This window comes from Apium graveolens, chromosome 6, assembly GCF_009905375.1.
Source record: "Apium graveolens cultivar Ventura chromosome 6, ASM990537v1, whole genome shotgun sequence".
In the NCBI taxonomy this organism is placed as follows: domain Eukaryota; kingdom Viridiplantae; phylum Streptophyta; class Magnoliopsida; order Apiales; family Apiaceae; genus Apium; species Apium graveolens.
Window position 1 is genome coordinate 13,952,899 of NC_133652.1, and position 18,944 is coordinate 13,971,842.

The 18,944-nt window shown below is 33.3% G+C and overlaps 2 protein-coding genes and 1 pseudogene across 2 annotated transcripts; 2 read left to right on the plus strand and 1 right to left on the minus strand.

Annotated features, from left to right (window-relative positions):
- The first annotated feature begins 207 nt into the window (after positions 1 to 207).
- On the plus strand, positions 208 to 2,810 carry LOC141664613 (uncharacterized). Its single transcript, XM_074470569.1, has 3 exons — positions 208 to 264; positions 1,435 to 1,620; positions 2,112 to 2,810. The coding sequence occupies exons 1-3, from the start codon at positions 208 to 210 to the stop codon at positions 2,808 to 2,810; spliced, it is 942 nt and encodes a 313-aa protein (XP_074326670.1).
- A 7,629-nt stretch (positions 2,811 to 10,439) lies between these two features.
- On the plus strand, positions 10,440 to 11,075 carry LOC141664614 (secreted RxLR effector protein 161-like). The gene has a single exon (XM_074470570.1). The coding sequence runs from the start codon at positions 10,440 to 10,442 to the stop codon at positions 11,073 to 11,075; it is 636 nt and encodes a 211-aa protein (XP_074326671.1).
- Positions 11,076 to 16,660: 5,585 nt separating this feature from the next.
- LOC141664616 (adrenodoxin-like protein 1, mitochondrial) lies at positions 16,661 to 17,556 on the minus strand (annotated as a pseudogene).
- Positions 17,557 to 18,944: the final 1,388 nt, after the last annotated feature.

The window sequence follows — 18,944 nt, forward strand, 5'->3', positions numbered from 1 at the left end:
ATGACAGGTAGCATCATGCCTCATATTCAGGAAGCAAAGAAATTTTTGAGCTCTTAGTTCAAGATGAAGAATCTTGGAGACTTGAGATATTTTCTAGGATTTGAAGTTGATAGAAGTGCTCAATGCATTTTTCTATCACAGAAGAAATATATGCAGAATATTCTTGAGGAGTTCAAAATGACAAAGTACAAGCCTTTAAGGTTAACGATGGATGCTCATGTGAAACTTCTTTTTACTGCTGGAGATCTCCTTCCTGATCCTGATGTATAGCAGAAACTTGTTGGTAAACTGATTTACCTTACAATCACTAGACTAGACATTGCATATACTGTGCATGTACCGAGTCAATTTATGCACAAACCTACATCTGTTCATTTTCAAACTGCAAAAAAGAGTTCTTAGGTATCTTTTTGGTTCTACAAATCAATGTATCCTCCTTACTTCTGATTCTGTAGCAGAACTCCAAGTTTATTGTGATAGTGATTGGGCATACTATCCTAACTCTAGGAGATCAACTTCTGGTTTCTGCCACAGTTGAACCAGAATATAGATCTTTAGAAATGGCTACATGTGATATAGGTCTTTAGCAATGGTTACATGTGAAGTCCCTTGGATCAAGCAACTTCTCAAGGACCTGGGACTTACTCATCTTGGAGCAAATACCATTTTCTGTGATAATAAAGTAGCATTGACAATTGTTGATAATCCAGTTCATCATCAAAAAACTAAATATGTGGAGATAGACTGTCATTTTATCAGAGAGAAGACTGTTGTAGGAAAAATTACTCCAACTTATGTCTCCACTACTAATCAACTAGTTGATGTTTACTAGTAGTGGTGGTAGACTTGTTTTTATCAAATGCTGAAGCTGTTGGAATATAAGCTAGAACCTTCCAGAAAAACTATTTAATTCCTTACATGAATGTGAAGTCACAGATACATGATTCTGGTGCATGAACCTTAGTTTACATATTCCTAGATAATTAAGTGTTCTATGTACTAGTTCAGTGAATCTATATCTATGTAATCCTATAAATTGTAATATCCAATTACTCAATCATATCAAGAAATTCTAGAGAACAAGTTTCTTCTCTTTGTATTTTATTTTTCCCATCAAATTGGTATTAGAGCCTGTTCGAGAACCTGTTCTATAACCTGTTCAGAGCCAATTTCTTAACTTGTTCATCAAACATCCTCTTCTAATATGGCCACCAACAACAACACACTATAACCTCAACTGCCAAGATTAAATGGAAAGAATTCCGGTCAATGGAGTATTATGATGAAAGCTTTATTTGGTTCTCAAGATTTATGGGATATTGTTGAAACTGGTTATGAAGAACCTCCTGATGAAACTACTCTCAATCAACAACAATTGGCAGTTGTAAAGGAAAATCGGAAAAAAGACAAGAAAGCACTTTTTTCATATATCAGGCAGTAGATGAAGCTATTTTTGAAAGGATCTCTACAGCAGCAACATTAAAAGAAGCATGGAGCACTTTTAATACAACATACAAAGGTGAAGACAAGGTGAAAATGATAAGATTGCAGGCTTTAAGGGGTGAGTTTGAGCTATTAAGAATGAAGGAGATAGAGTTCGTAGAAGACTACTTTAACAGAGTTTTTTCTATCTCGAATCAACTCAGGGTCAATGGTGAAGAATTGAAGGATCAGCGGATAATAAAAAAATAATTCTTCGGAGTATGTCAAAGAAATACGAGCATATAGTTGTTGCAATAGAGGATTCAAAAAATTTAAGTGAGCTTCCACTTGAATCTCTATTGGGCTCCTTACAATCTCATGAATTAAGGATTAAACAATTTGAATCATCACCCTCTGAGCAAGCATTCCGGATGCAAGAATTCCATCGTGGAGGCTTCCATGGAAGAGGACGCGGGAGAAATTTTTGTGGAAAAGGAAGAAGCTAACCAGATTCTTACGCAAGAGGAAGGTCTCAAGCACGAAATTATCAATATCAATTAAATCATGAAGCAAGTTCAGGAAATCAATATGAAAGAGGAAGATTCCATGGACAAGTTAGAGACAGAGGAAGAGGTAATTATCAATTTTAAATCCAATGCAATTTTTGTCATAAATTTGGTCATTTAAAGAAAGATTGCTACTCGAGATTGAAATATGAAAGAAATGAGACCAGTTTTTTACATGAAAGTTCTGAATCAAAGAATGAAGAATCTGTCCTTCTTATGTTTAATGAGCAAGAGGTCTCCACCAAGAATATTTGGTACATTGACAGTGGTTGCAGCCAGCACATGACAGGACACAAAAGCATTCTTATTAATCTGGATGAATCTGTCCAGCGAGAGGTAAAAACTGACGATGATAAACAGCACCTGATACAAGGATGTGGTGATGTTCCAATCCAAACCAAACGAGGCCAGAATTTTGTTTGTGATGTCTACTATATTCCAGGGCTGAAGCACAATCTTTTAAGCGTGGGACAATTATTAAATAAGGGACATAATGTGATTTTCAATGGTGAGCTGTGTGAAATAAGAGATAAGAATAATTCTCTTATTGCGAGAATCAAAATGACACCAAATAAAATGTTCCCTTTAAAGTTAAATGAGACATCACTCAATTGTTTCTCTAGTATTGTGGAGGAAAAATCATGGCTGTGGCATCTAAGATACAATCATCTAAGCTTCAGCACACTCTCAAAAATCTGTCAGGAGCATATGGTGAGAGGCATTCCATACATCAATAAACAAGATCAAATCTGTGAAGGCCATGTATTTGGAAAACACAAACGTGATTCTTTTCCAAGTGGAATGGCAAAAAGGGCATCTTAACCTTTAGAGCTGGTGCACTCAGATTTATGTGGTCCAATTCGAGAAAATTCACTTGGAGGTAAAAAATATTTTCTCATATTTATTGATGATTGCACTAGGAAAATATGGATATATTTTCTAAAACAGAAATCTGAAGCTTTTGGAGTGTTCAAGAATTTCAAAGCTCTTGTTGAAAAATAAAGTGGACTTGATCTAAAGGCCTTACGTTCTGACCAAGGCGGTGAATACATGAATGGAGAATTTGAAGCCTTTTTGAAAGAGAATGGCATTAAACATCAGCTGACGGTAAGTTTTAGTCCCCAACAAAATGGGGTGGCAGAAAGAAAAAAATAGAATTATTATGGAACTTGTGCGCAGCATGCTCAAGACAAAAAGGCTACCTCATCCTTTCTGGGCTGAAGCTGCATTATCAGCATGCTATGTCTTAAACCGTGCTTCTACTAAAGCTGTACAAGGAAAAACCCCAGAAGAGGCATGGAGTGGTCACAAACCTGGTGTATCTCATTTCAGAATTTTTGGAAGCCTATGTTATTCTCATATACCGAAGAAGAAGCGTGGAAAGCCTGATGATAAATCTGGAAGGTGCATTTTTGTTGGCTACAGCGAGAATCCAAAGGCATATAGGCTGTTCAATCCAGTGTCAAAAAAATTAATAATCAGTCGTGACGTAATATTTGATGAACAAGCATCTTGGGATTGGAAGAATGGAAAAGAAAGCGACACCATCATATATGACAACAATATACTGGAAGAAGAAACTGGGGCTGTTCTAGAAGAAGTTCCACTGCATGCATCACCAACATCTTCATCAAGTTCTGAGTCTGCATCTTCTTCAACACCTCGTAAAACCAGAAGTTTAGGTGAAATTTATGGCCAAACAAGAAGAATACTTGAAGAAGAATATGCAGACTTTGCTTTTTTCATGGAAAATAATCCTGTCACCTTTGAAGAGGCTACTAAAGAAGAAAAATAGAGGGAGGCCATGAAGCAAGAAATGGATGCAATTCAAAGGAATAAGACATGGGAATTAATTGATTTGCCTCCTGGAAAGAAAACAATTGGAGTCAAATGGTTGTTTAAACTAAACGTGATGCAGATGGAAAAATTCAAAAGCATAAAGCTCGCTTTGTAGTAAAAGGTTACAAACAGAAGGCTAGCATTGATTATCAAGAAGTATTTTCTCCAGTTGCCCTTCTTGAAACTATCCGGTTAGTACTTGCTCTTGCTGCTCAAAACAATTGGATTATTCACCAAATGGACTTTAAGTCGGCATTTTTAAATGGTGTTTTAAAAGAGGAAGTGTACATAGACCAGCCACCAGGATTCATCAAAAAAAGGAGAAGAACATAAAGTTTGTCGCTTAAAGAAATCCCTTTATGGATTAAAACAAGCTCCGAGAGCTTGGTACAGCCGTATCAATGGTTATCTCTTAAAGAATGGTTTCCAGAAGTGTCCTTTTGAACACACTCTTTATGTTAAAGAAGGGGCAAATAATAGTGTTCTTATTATCAGCTTATATGTTGATGATTTGATCATTGCTGAAAGCAATGCTGAAGATATAAATGTCTTTAAAGAAAACATGGAAAAAGAATTTGAGATGACTGATTTGGGACTGCTACATTTCTTTTTTGGCATGGAGATTAAACAAAGCAATGGTGGATTTTTTATCTCTCAGCAGAAATATGCTAAAGAATTGCTGAAAAAGTTCAAAATGGAAAATGCAAATTCGGTTAGTACACCAGTTACAGTTGGTTTGAAGTTAAGTAAAGATGATGATTCTGAGCTTATTGATCCTATATTATTTAGAATCCTTGTGGGAAACCTAATGTATCTTACTGCTACAAGACCTGACATAGCTTATGGGGTCAGCTTAATTAGAAGGTTTATGGAATGTCCCAGGATGTCTCACTGGGAAGCGGGAAAAAAATATTAAGATACATTCGAGGAACTCTCTCAGATGGAATTTATTATCAAAAGGTAAACAATCCTAAACTTGTTGGATTTTGCGATAGTGATTGGGCAGGAGACCATGATGATAGTAAGAGCACATCAGGAAATGTGTTTTTTTGTTGGATCTGGTGTGATATCATGGATGTCAAAGAAACAGGTTGTTGTGGCGCTCTCAACAGCGGAAGTAGAGTACATATCATTGGCTATAGCTGGTTGTCAATCCCTCTGGATAAAATGGGTGTTACAAGAACTGAAGCAAAATTTCAAGGATTGTCCAGAAATTTATTATGACAACAGCTCTGCTATTGCACTTAGTAAAGGTCCTGTTTATCATGGAAAACGTTAACACTTTCGAATTAAATACCATTTCATCCGTGATTTGATCAAGAATGGAGAGCTTGAAGTTAAGTACTGTAGAAGTGAAGAACAAGTCTCAGACATATTTACAAAGCCATTAAAGTCAGAAGTGTTCACTGGACTGAATACAAAGCTAGGTGTTGCAAGATTCTAGCTTAAGGGCGGCTGTTGGAATATAAGATAGAACCTTCCAGAAAAACTATTTAATTCCTTACATGAAAGTGAAGTCACAGATACATGATTCTGGTGCATGAACCTTAGTTTACATATTCCTAGATAATTAAGTGTTCTATGTACTAGTTCCGTGAATCTATATCTATGTAATCCTATAAATTGTAATATCCAATTACACAATCATATCAAGAAATTCTAGACAAGTTTCTTCTCTTCGCATTATATTTTTCCCATCAGAAGCTACAATAGACTTACTAAAATATGGAGTAGATTTGTCTAAGAAAATGTTAAAGCCTATATGAAGTCAACATTGTTGTAACATCTCTTTTGGTTCCGGTTGAATATTTTATCTCGTAGCAGTCATAGAGAATCCATTGGAGCTTTTTTGTGGTTGATATCAATTATCAATTATCAATTATCATTTCTTATTTCTTTGTCAGAAATATTTTTTATATTAACTTGTTCCTTTTTGTGTAGTTTATAGAACTCGATTAACTATTAAACTTTCACCTATATGCTTGAGTTTGTCGTCCATTACCTATTTCAAATGTTATTAAATTAATTAGTTTCTGTAAAGATTTTTTCATTGAATCTACCAGGTCTTTTTACCTTTGTATAAGCTAATGTTATTTAAATTTATCGTGATTTGCTGCATATTGTGGTTCAGACAAAACAAGCAGTTGAAAGGTTTACCTTATTCCTGCTCTATAGATCTGATTGAGTTAGGTTTGAGTTTCATTCCTAATATCTCACTCTCCTCACCTCCATCCCAAATTATGTTAAGTAAAAGTGATGTAGTGTGCCGTCCCCTTACCAGATTCAGTTCTTATTGATTGTGATGCTGCTGTTCCTGAATGCAAAATTGGTTGTGGTTTGGGAGTCAAAATTTTATTATTTCATAAACAAGCTCCATTTTCTAAAATTTAATAACCATTCCAACCTGGCCCCATTATGAAGTTTCATCTTTTCATTCCTCAAGATTATGAACCTTATATTTGTAAACCTTGCCCTGCTACAAGAAAATACTCTTACATTTGTATACTGAATCCACCCCTTAGATTCAGAGGCTTCTGTGATTTGATCGGTGGCGAGCTTCAAGATGTCATATTTTTTGTCAATATGATATTAAAGAATGATTTTTTTTATAAAATGTCATTTCCGTATAGAATGCCCTTGTATTTATTTTCCTCTTTGGTATCAAGTTAATTTGACTCTCACTAACTGTATACTGAATCCATCTCCAAGCTAGATTTGGGGGATTTTGTAATCTAATTATTGTCAACAATCTTGGTGTGTTAACTTATTAGTCTCATTATGATTGGAGAGGCCAATTCTAAGAGAGAGTCATCAATTTGGAGAAGCTGGTCAGCAATATGCCGAATTAGCAGTCTCCTGTCTTGATGGCCATTTCTTCTAGGTAAGTGAATGTCCTAAAAATTTTATAAATTCATATCGTCATCACTAATGATTAGCGTTGCATGTCATTCTACTGAATGTGTCTTCACTTCTTGATTTATTTTTTGATATACATATATGTATTATAGTTGTTGGAACCCGGTGCAGCTCTATATACTGTTAAAAATAAATAATATATTTTTGACTATTAAAATAATAGAATTGTGTGGGAGTCTCTGGAATAATCTTGGTACATGTATTAGTATCTTGATACATGTATTAGTATTTTTCTATGTTCAATGTATTGGTGTAGGTACATGTAATCTCTAGATACATGTATCTTGGTCAAGTGATATCTATTGGAGTCTAAGAGTTATCTAGATCTTTCTAAGGAGTCCTATATAAAGCCTTGTACCAAGTCATTTGTAATCAAGTAATTTTTCAAGTAATACATTTCTTCTCCTAAATTGTCTTGAGTGAGTTTGAGTGAGATCCTTTCTTCCAACAAAGTGGTATCAAGAGCCAAAGGTTCTACTTCTACTTGTCTTCAAAGAAGGCTTGTGTGGTGTAAAGAAGAAGGAGATCATGGAAAATGGAATGTCTCAATGGCAAATGCCAAAGTTCACCAAAGATAATTATGAGAATTGGTGCATTCGTATGAAGGCGATCCTTGGAGCAAATGATGTGTGGGAAATTGTAGAGAAAGGATTGGAGGTGCCCGAAAATAAAGCAAATTTGAATCAAGTTCAAAAAGATCAACTTAAAGCCCAAAGAAAGAAGGATCAAAAGGCGATCATGATCATTCATCAATGTTTGGATGATTCTATGTTACAAAAAGTGGCTTCCGCCACAACGTCAAAGAAAGTTTGGGATACTCTCAAATCTTCTTTTAGTGGCGATGCTAAAGTAAAGAGAGTTCGGCTACAAACACTTCGTGGCGAGTTTGAGGCTTTGCGAATGAAGGAATCCGAATCAATCTCGGATTATTTTTCAAGGGTCTTGACCGTTGTCAATCAAATGAAAAGCAATGGAGAAGAGGTAAGTGATGTTCGTGTTATTGAAAAAGTTCTTCGTTCACATGACTCTAAATTTGATTATAAAGTTGTGGCAATTGAGGAGGCTAAAGATATAGATGAAATGACTATTGATGAGCTTATGGGATCATTACAAGCCCATGAAGAAATTTTTTTAAAGAAGGAGCCAATTGAACAAGCCTTACAATCAAAGTTATCTTTTAAAGATAATGATGGAAGGTATATGAGGAGCCAAAGAGGTCTTGGACAAGGACGTGGAAGAGGATTTCTATACGGACAAGGAAGAGGTCGTGGCAAACAAAGGGAGGAAAGTCAAAAGTATGAAAGATTGTACGAGACAAGAAATTCAAGAGGCCGTGGAAGAGGAAGAGTTACACCAAGGTATGGCAAGTCAAATGTTAAATGCTATAATTGTCAAAAATTTGGTCACTATGCATCTGAGTGTCACGCTTCAAAAAATCAAGTGGAGGAGAAAGCTAATTTTGTTGAAGATAAAGGCAATGTTGATGAGCCCACTTTGCTTCTAGCGCATAAAGGAGAAGTAAATTGTGAAGATAATTTATGGTATCTTGATAGCGGCGCAAGTTATCATATGTGTGGCAATAAAAATTTGTTCGTAGATCTTGATGAGAAAGTGAATGGAAAAGTAACTTTTGGAGACTCTTCGGGAGTGCCTATCAAAGGCAAAGGTAACATCTTAATTCGCTTGAAAAATGGAGATCATAATTTTATTTCAAGTGTTTATTATGTGCCTAGCATGAAAAATAATATCTTGAGTTTGGGGAAACTAATGGAGAAAGGCTATACCATCACCATGAAAGATGGATTTCTCAATTTGAGAGATTCTAATGATAATTTAATTGCAAAGGTGCCTATGACCAAGAATCGTATGTTTATTCTCAAAATTCAAAATGATGTTGCAAAATGTCTTAAGGCTTGTGTTGGAGATTCTTCTTGGCTTTGGCATCTTAGGTTTGGGCATTTGAACTTTGATGGACTAAATTCACTATCAAAGAAGCATATGGTGAATGGATTGCCTCACATCAACCATCCAAACCAAATTTGTGAAGGATGTCTTTTCGGAAAACAATCAAAAAAGAGCTTTCCAAAAGAATCTATGTCAAGAGCAAAGGAGCCACTTGAACTCATTCACTCCGATGTATGTGGGCCTTTTAATACTCCATCTTTTAGTAAGAATCGCTATTTCTTGTTATTTATTGATGATTTTAGCCGCAAGACATGGGTGTACTTTCTCAAAGAGAAGTCTCAAGTTTTTGAATGCTTCAAAAAGTTCAAAGCCCAAGTTGAAAAAGAGATCAAGTATCAAATACAAGCCATTCGTACGGATCGAGGAGGTGAATTCAATTCAAAGGAGTTCTTGCAATTTTGTGAAGCTCATGGTATTAGACGACCCGCAACGGTTCCAAGATCACCGCAACAAAATGGAGTCGCCGAAAGAAAAAATAGGAGCATTCTTAACATTGGTCGAAGCATGCTAAAGAGCAAGAATATGCCTAAGGAATTTTGTACCGAAGCGGTAGATTGTGCCGTCTACTTGTCAAATAGATGTCCCACAAGAAGTGTTAAAGATATAACTCCGTAACAAGCATGGAAAGGAAAGAGACCATCTATTGCTCACTTAAGAGTTTTTGGAAGCATAGATTATGCACACGTCGATGATGAGCTAAGAACAAAGTTGGATTACAAGAGTGAAAAGTATGTGTTTGTTGACTATGATGCAAGAGCAAAAGGGTACAAACTTTACAACCCCATCAATGGAAAGATTGTTATTAGTCGAGATGTTGTATTTGACGAAGAGAGCTCATGGGATTGGAGCAACACACAAGAAGATTATAATTTCTTCCCATTTGTTGATGAAGAAAGTGAAGAAAATATCACTCCTCCCACATCACCATGAGCAACAAGTGATGGACAAACTCCTTTATCTTCTTCAAGTGATGATGACGAGACACCACCAAGATGCTATAGAAGTCTTGGAGAAATATACGATGAAACGGAAGAGGTTCCCGCTATTTCCGACTTAACACTTCCTTGTCTTCTAGCGGAAACCGAACCAACAAGCTTCAAAGAAGCCGTGCAAGATGAAAGGTGGAAGAAAGCAATGAACGACGAGATTGAGTCTATAAAGAGGAATGACACATGGGAGTTAGCAACACTTCCAAAAGGACAAAAAACTATTGGTGTAAAGTGGATTTATAAGGTGAAGAAGAATGCCCAAGGTAAGGTGGAAAAATATAAGGCAAGATTGGTGGCCAAAGGCTACAATCAAAGACATGGAGTTGATTATGATGAAGTTTTTTCCCCGGTTGTAAGAATGGAGACTATAAGGCTAATCATCTCATTAGCGGCTCAAAATGGATGGAAAATTCATCAAATGGATGTGAAGTCCGCTTTCTTGAATGGTATTCTTGAAGAAACCGTGTATATGGAGCAACCATTGGGATACATCGTAAAAGGACAAGAAGGAAAAGTGTTAAAGTTAAAGAAGGCCTTGTACGGATTAAAACAAGCACCGAGGGCTTAGAATAGTAGACTTGACAAATACTTTCAAGCTCAAGGATTTTACAAGTGTCCTCATGAACATGCTCTATATGCCAAGGTTGCTAAAAATAGAGAATTTCTTCTTGCGCGCTTGTATGTGGATGATTTAATATTCACGGGAAATAGTCCAAGTATGTTTGAGAAATTTAAACAAGACATGATAAGAGAATTTGAGATGACCGATATTGGGCTTATGTCATATTATCTTGGCATTGAAGTAAAGCAAATGGATGATAGAATACTAATATCACAAGGAAGCTATACAAGAGAGATTTTGAAGAAATTCAAGATGGAAAATTGTCAAGCCGTAAGCACCCCCATTGAATGTGGAACGAAGTTGTCGAAATTTGAAGAATGTGAGAAGGTGGATCCTACATATTTCAAAAGTCTTGTGGGAAGTTTGAGATATTTGACATGCACGAGGCCCGACATACTCTATAGTGTTGGACTTATTGGTCAATATATGGAGGCTCCAACAACAACACACATGAAGGCGGCCAAGAGAAATTTTCGTTATCTCAAAGGCACAATGGATTATGGATTGTTGTATCATTACCTAAATGAGTTCAAACTTGTTGGTTATTGTGATAGTGATTGGGCCGGTGACATTGATGATCGAAAGAGTACCACCGAATATGTATTCTTTATTGGTGACACATCTTTTTCATGGAGTTCAAAGAAACAACCCATTGTTACCCTGTCCACTTGTGAGGCGGAGTATGTGGCGGCCTGTTCTTCTGTTTTTCAAGCTATATGGCTAAGGAGAGTTTTAGAAGAGCTCCACATGCCATAAAATGAGTCCACGTAAGTATTGGTTGATAACAAGTCGACAATAGCTTTGGCCAAAAATCCGGTGTTTCATGAACGGAGCAAGCACATTGATACAAAATATTACTTTATTCGGGAATACATCGAAAGGCGTGAAGTGGAGTTAAATTATGTGAAGTCCCAAGATCAAATTAGTGACATATTTACAAAGCCTCTCAAAAGTGACGCCTTCAACAAATTCCGAAGTCTATTTGGGATAGTCAAAATTAAGGGGGGTGTTAAAAATAAATAATATATTTTTGATTATTAAAATAATAGAATTGTGTGGGAGTCTCTGGAATAATCTTGGTACATGTATTAGTATCTTGGTACATGTATTAGAATTTTTCTATGTTCAATATATTGGTGTAGGTACATGTAATCTCTAGATACATGTATCTTGGTCAAGTGATGTCTATTGGAGTCTAAGAGTTATCTAGATCTTTCTAAGGAGTCCTATATAAAGCCTTGTACCAAGTCATTTGTAATCAAGTAATTTTTCAAGTAATACATTTCTTCTCCTAAATTGTCTTGAGTGAGTTTGAGTGAGATCCTTTCTTCCAACATATACTAGCTATATTTTAGGATTCGGTTCAGATTTAATATGTTCTTTGCTTGATCAGATGTTCCCCTAATCTGCAGTTAACTAGTATTGTATTTGACAAACTTGCATCATTGGACAATTATGTAACATATGAATATGTATATTTCTAGCAAACATGCCTTCTGATAGGTGATTTATTCATTTGTTTTATGGGTTTTGATGTGTAATCGCTCAGTTTTCGTTGAAATACAGCTGGATTAAAGTTATCATGTTTAAAATTATGTAAAGAATTGCCTGTTTTACTATTTTTGTGATGAACAATTGCGTATTTGACTAGTTAAAGCAATTGTTCAAGTTATTTGTTGTGACTATACTGTATATGTGTATAAATGATTCCTTGAAGGACTTATTCGATGAACAATTTTACTATAAAAATTTGTCGAAATCTTTTACCAATGTACACAAAGAATTAGGTTTTCTAGTTTTGTGGATGAGTGTTGATTTAGTTTTTAATAAGCAATCTAACTTCTGGCTAATTACAGTTGGTTCAAATGTTTCCTGTTTTGTCTAGTAGCACAGCAGTGAACTAGTGATGCTAAAAAAAGACGAGTTGAGTGTGTAACTGCAGTCGATGGAATAAGCAACTTGACTGTAAACATAGTGGATTTCATCCTAGAACACTTGTCATTGCACAATGCAGCAGGAACGAGTCTACTCTCTCAAACTTGGAGGGTAAATTTTAGATACTCTCTTTATTTTTCTTTTTTTGTCTAGAGATACTATTTGCCTTTAACTTAATTATAATGGCCAACCTTCCATGGAGGGCCATATTATATAGAGGTCTAGAGAGAACCCATTATTTAATTTCTGCCCTTAGATTAGAAATAAAGTTAACGGTCCAGATTTTTTAATAATTAAATATTAAATATTTGAGACAAAAAGCGGTGATAGTTGTATCTATAGGCTGATAGTTAGATACACACAGATGATTAAGGTTGATCCGACCATCTCCCTACGACGATCTATCTCTCTACATCTTTCTCAATTTATGCGTTTAGGCCTTTTCTTGAAATCAAACTCAAAATTTTGATTTTGCAGCTTCATTAGATTTCTCTCTTCTTCCTTTATTTTGATATCATCAAATTTGTTAATTGAAATCTATTTCAATTTTAACCTTTAATTTGTGTATTTTATATCTATATTCTTGAAATTTTGGCTTCGTACTTGTTTGTGGTTTCTTAATTTCGATGTACTCGTCATTTTTATTCTCTTTTAGAATTTTAATCTACATTTAAATTAAAATTTGTTAATTTGTTGTTAATAAGTTGATTGACAATCATAAAACTCAACTTTTTACGAATATGTTTTTTGATTCTGTAGTAAAATCATAATAATAATTTTATTTTTATATATTTATGATTTTTGGGAGTGTTTTATACTCATAAGCGTTTGATTCTACATTAGAATCAAATTAAGTTATGAACACAAAAAATATTTATTATTCTAAAATATATTTATTTTAGTTTTCTAAAATGTAATCAAAATTATGTAAACTCGGTTGCATAAGGATAAAGATAAGAATATTTTTAGTGTTCTATATTTTTTTTTCAGTTGGAGTCAATTTGTTGTTATAATGTTAATTCGACTATCATAAAACACATAATTTTTATGAATACATTTTTTTGATTCATTAGTAAAATAAAGAAATATATTTTATTTGTTTTTTATATTTTCTGGTAGTGATCACTGTTAATTTTTTTTGGCACTAGTTTTGGTTGTGATTGAATAGAACTAATATACTAATTTTGCACAAGTACTGATGCACCAATGGGTGCAACTTTTCATTTACAACTTAAGAACTTAGCTTGAGTATTATGCTTCCAAATTTTAAATTATAAATGCATCTAAAACTAAATTATTAAAGGTATATATCCGAAAATGGGTCTGTAAATATCATTGGAGTGGTGTGTTCATCTAGCCAATTTGGTCGGTTGACGCTTATTTGAGAGATTGTGATGTAAAGTTATATATTTTGTGTTTTTTTTGCTAAATATTATTATTATTTTTTATTTTTATTAATTACAAATTAGGGGGACTTTACTTTCTTACTATTGTCAAGGAGTGCAAATATTTAATTATATTGGTAGCATCCTAGTTGTAATAAATGTGTGCATTTTAATAGTTGTAAGGTTGTTTTCGAGGGTGTTGCTAACATATAATTTTAGGGCTTTTTAAAAAATACATAGGGCCAATTTTTTTTTGCAAAAATACTTTTGTTTTTGCAAAAATATGATTTTTTTGTAAATCGAATCAACTGAATGCAATTTTTGACGAGTTTCTACAACTATATGCAACCTTAAATCCAATAAAAAAACTCGATTGATTTTGGTTGATTTCTCTTGATTTTATTTTAGAAACTCGTAAAAATAAATTAAAGTTAATATTTTTGGTAATTTCTCTTATTTTATTTTAGAAAAAAGGTCATCCTAGGTTCTTTGTTGGTAGCAAGAAAATAAGTTTTGATTTGAACTACAGGGGAATTTTATAGAGGTCAAACTTGGAGAATTTTATAGTCATATTGTAATTAGATGAGAATTTGATTGAAGTTGAACTTGAAATTTTCTGGAGATAAAAATTGATTTTACAGTAGAATCAAATTAGTATTTTTAGTACATCCTCTGCTAATGTTTCTTCTTTTTTGGATTTCTATAAGTTTCTATATTAGAATCATATTATGTGTCAAATTTATGTGTTTTCTTTTGGAACTTATGTGCGCTTCTATTTTAAAATCAGTTTATATGTATAATTTATGTCCTTTTAAAAACTCGTATGAGGTTCTATACTATAATTATTTTTTATGCCTAATTTATGTGCTGCCTTTTTCAAATATATGAGGTTTTGTATTAGAATCATTTGTTGCGCCTAATTATGCATTTAATTTTTGAATTCATATGATATTAGAAAGAATTTGTGTGCCTATTGTATGTGGTTCCTTTTGTATTCACATTAGCATATATTAGAATCATTGATAAAATTTGTTGTTTGGTTATAAGCATTTGGTGTGTTTAAGACTTTGGGGTTCTCCTTTTTATATTCCAACTTTTATGATGGTAAAAGTATTATGAGTAATTGCATCATTTAGTTAGCTTGGTTACGAGTCTAGTGATTGGATGACTCTGTTCAATTATTTGCGGATATGTTCTTGCATCCTGGTAGAAGTTTCTGGTTTGCTTATCGTGGCTTTAAGGTGTTATCTCTGGAGCCCATGAAGGGTGCTTTTTAATGGTCATTGGTCATCACTTTGACCATAGTAATTTTTATTAGGTTCATTATGGACTTGGTTTAACTTTTGAATAATAGTAGTACATTGTAGAGTAAGTTCTCTAATGACATAATTTTAGCCCTAATTATTTTTGTGTATTAATTACTACACTAAGTGTGACATTTTGAACCTAAGCAGTATCACTGAATATATGATTATTATGGTCACATAAGAGCATAGTTGCGCATAAAAGTTCATAGCAAAGAAAATATTTCTTATTTAGCATTTAATATAATTTTTGATTTAGACAAGTCTATGAAATGGGTTTCACATGCTTTAAGTATATTTGCTGGTCATCTAATGATCTAGGCTTGAGGAAGAAATAGAAGGTTAAAAAGGATTACAAGGAAGAAAAAAAGATTTTTTTTGCAAAGAGGTGTGACCAGCGCATGACTCTTATCCATTTGAGTCAGATAGATAAGAGTAAGACTTTGTTTTCTTAGTAGCCGGCGCATGACTGTTATTATCCATATGGATATACGATTTGTTCCCTAATAAAAAAATTATAATAGCTTTGCATAATAAATTATCTCTTTCATGATAGTACAGTTTTCTAGTACTTTTTTCTTCTTTATGACTTCTCCTAACATCCCAGCAAATATATGACCAAATCTGCAATGTAATCACCTTTCTTGGCATCTAATCCACATCTCCCATTCAAAATTTTATATCCTTACATGTTAAATATATGAAGCTGATTTTTGTTCAAGAGATAAGCACACATTAGTTAGTAAATCAACAAATATTGATAATCAAATGCAAGCTTAGTACTAGAAAATTATCTTTTGGGGAGTTTCCAAATACAATTTTCGTCGTTCTAATTATGTAAACCATAACAAAACGCACATATATTAACCCAATTTCAATATATTAACCATAAATAGTTTCTGAGTTACATGTCATTGATGGTGCGGAGCTACTAATGATTTATAGTAAAGAAGGAGCCACACATGACAATAAATCGATATTTACATAAATTTTTCATACCGTATTACCAACCATCTCGGTAGAAAAGAGCCCGACATCATGTCTTTGTTATCAACTCACATGTTTAGACAAAAATGTATTGCCATTAAAATAACTTTCAAGTACATGGCAGAAGTATTTCAGTCGAACAAAACACATACAAGAATAGACGAAGTCAAATTTTATTTACTACAAAACCATTATTTTACACAAAAGTTCTAGACAAAAAAACTTAGATGATATGCTTCTACTATAGATCACATAACATACAAAAATCATTAACAACACTAGAATTAGATCTATTATGCTTCTGCTTCCATAGTAGAACACAAAATACTTGCACAAAGGACATAAAATTCCGAAAATATACTACTAGAATCATGACAGTACAAAACATTTTGTAAGGGGGAGACGAATAAAGCAAAAGAGATGTGTGAATAAATAGAAAAAAAGAATAATCAGCTGAAGATTCAGTTCAAGCCAAATTGGACACAACACATTATACATTTGACTTCAAACACAAGAAAAAGAAAAAAAACTGGTGTATCCAAATGCATACAAGTTCCACCCGTATATGTAAATAAAATACCAAAAATCTATTCTATTTAATTTTTAAATTTTTGTTTCGACGGCTTTACCATACACGACCCTCAAATTCTCAAGTAATTGGATTGCTACAAAATTGGAAAACTCACGCCCTCGACTGTCAATATCTTACGACTTTTTTCTTAGTTAACCTTTAGTGTGGTTTTGGTATGTATCCATCAATAGAAAAAATATGTGTAGCAGCAGACAGTGCTAAACGAAGTTCATCAGGTTTGGGACTCGAATGACTTGACAACCCAGTCGAGATCTGCTTCGTATTAAATCCAACTCAATCTTTTTTAGTAAAGTATAAGTATGTTGCATTATAAACCAAATATATTTAGGAAAGAAACCTACGTTTCTGTGAGGCCAAAAGTAAGGTATAACATGTCATTTTTCTCGTCATTCAGATCCTCTAATTTATGTAATACTCTATATCATAAGAAAAATTCACTAAAAATTTAGTTTTATTAAAATAGATGCATGAAGTCATATTGCTAGTGAGTAGTGACCAATGTAGAAAATTGTTGTGCAGTTATCCAAGCATAGGGAGAAATAGACCATCACAATTACATGATAAGTGGAACAAGCAAGCGATTCTTCAAAAGCCCCTATATTAAGAATCAAGTTTAACTATCTTTTACATATAGAGGAAGAATACCAAAATTGAACAAAACCTAATTACATATTTCAGATTGTGTAATAGGATTAAGTGCACCAAAAACAGTTCTAGATTCCAGAGTATTAGATGTTACTAGGGCATGTATTAGAGCAAAAAAAGCTTCATTAAATTAAAGACCTTACATAGGTATCTTGATGTTTAAAAAAAATATGCATATTACTTTTATGACAAAAACATAACAATTAAGTCAGAGATCATTTTTGCATCAATACACGGCCAGATAAAAAATATTTATCCAAGTGCTTACCTTGAAGTTCTATGTCATTTTCATGGGCAGCTTCCAACATAGACATGCCAACAGGGACCTTGATGGCCTTCTCCTCTCCTCCATCACCAACAAATGTCAGAGAAATTCTGCAGAATCGCATAACAAGAAAAAAATCATATATATCGACACAACTGCAGGATATTTTGTGTATTATGAACTTCATGATTCTCAATTTGGTTCTAAATTTAAATTAAACAAGTATTGATATGTACAAAAAGCTATGAGCCTTTCAAAAAGTGTGAAAAATTCAGTAAAAGTTACAAAACATCAGGAGGTGAATCAATATTCGGATCTACAAGCTATTTTCACCATTATTCAGTTCCATCTCAATCTAGAAGATATCTAAAGCAATAAAGTGAAACTACCGCTTCTCTCTTTACTTCCATAACTCTAAAATTTCTTATATATTTTAATTAGAAAAACATAAACTAGCTTCTATGAATTGAAATTAGACTATGCTAATATAATTTTTCAATAGAATCAATCACTAAAAAAATAAAAACTAGCTTCTATGAATTATAAATTTGAAGCATAATTATTTTCTCCTATAGAATTCATATTTACAAACAACAATACACATAATTAAAAGTCAGATCTAATTCATATGCGTAAAAATCACATATGATTCTACTATATATAAAATCACATAAATACAAGTATTCTTTTAAAGTAGAATCAAACAATATAAACACATAGATTATGAATGTAATGTAGAATCAAAATTTTAAATATAACATATTTTTAATCCACTGTAGAACCAATATTTCTATGTGTAAATATAGAACACAAATCGATATGCGTTTGAATTTTGGTCAATTTTGTATAATTTTTACCGTGGAAGCAAAAACAAGCACAAACATAGTTCAAAAACTATAAAAATCACATTCTACTCTCTGAACCTCAAATATAGTATAAAACATTAAAAAACAACTTACCTATTCGATTAAACATCATTTAAAGATGAATTTCTTCCTGGAATCAACCTGAAAAAAATGAATTAAATATTAGAAACATATACATTTTATCTCGAAAACCTTAAAAATACGAATTAATGACTAATACTCCCTCCGTCCCATCCATTTGTATACAAATGGTTTGGGCACGGAGGATAAGAAACATAATAAAATAATGTTAGTTTTGTTAAGATAGTGGGATGAAAGAGAAAGAAAAAGTATAATTTAGTCAGAAAAAGTATAAAGTTGGTTAAAGTGGTGGGACCATTTAATATTTAATGAATAAAGTGAGTTTAGTGGGAGAAAGTAGTGAGTGTAGTTGAATTTTATATTATAAAATTTTTACTATTTTTGGTAAGTTTGAAATGTATAGAATTGAATGGGACATTCAAAAAAGGAAAGTGTATAGAAATGAATGGGACAGAGGGACTAACAACTTTTTATGAACCCCTTTTTGCTGAAATCTTAGACTATCAAACTCAAATCGTCCATTTCTTACTACCCTCAAATCTTCGATTCCTCCCCACTCTTGTTC

Excerpts from the sequence above, each read along its gene's own strand:
- LOC141664613 (XM_074470569.1), top strand. The coding sequence starts at position 208 with ATGGATGCTCATGTGAAACTTCTTTTTACTGCTGGAGATCTCCTTCCT. Across the intron at positions 265-1,434 it reads ATCTCCTTCCTGATCCTGAT|GCAGTAGATGAAGCTATTTT; the intron begins GTATAGCAGAAA and ends TTCATATATCAG. Across the intron at positions 1,621-2,111 it reads TAGAAGACTACTTTAACAGA|AAAGATTGCTACTCGAGATT; the intron begins GTTTTTTCTATC and ends GGTCATTTAAAG.
- LOC141664614 (XM_074470570.1), top strand. The coding sequence starts at position 10,440 with ATGATAAGAGAATTTGAGATGACCGATATTGGGCTTATGTCATATTAT.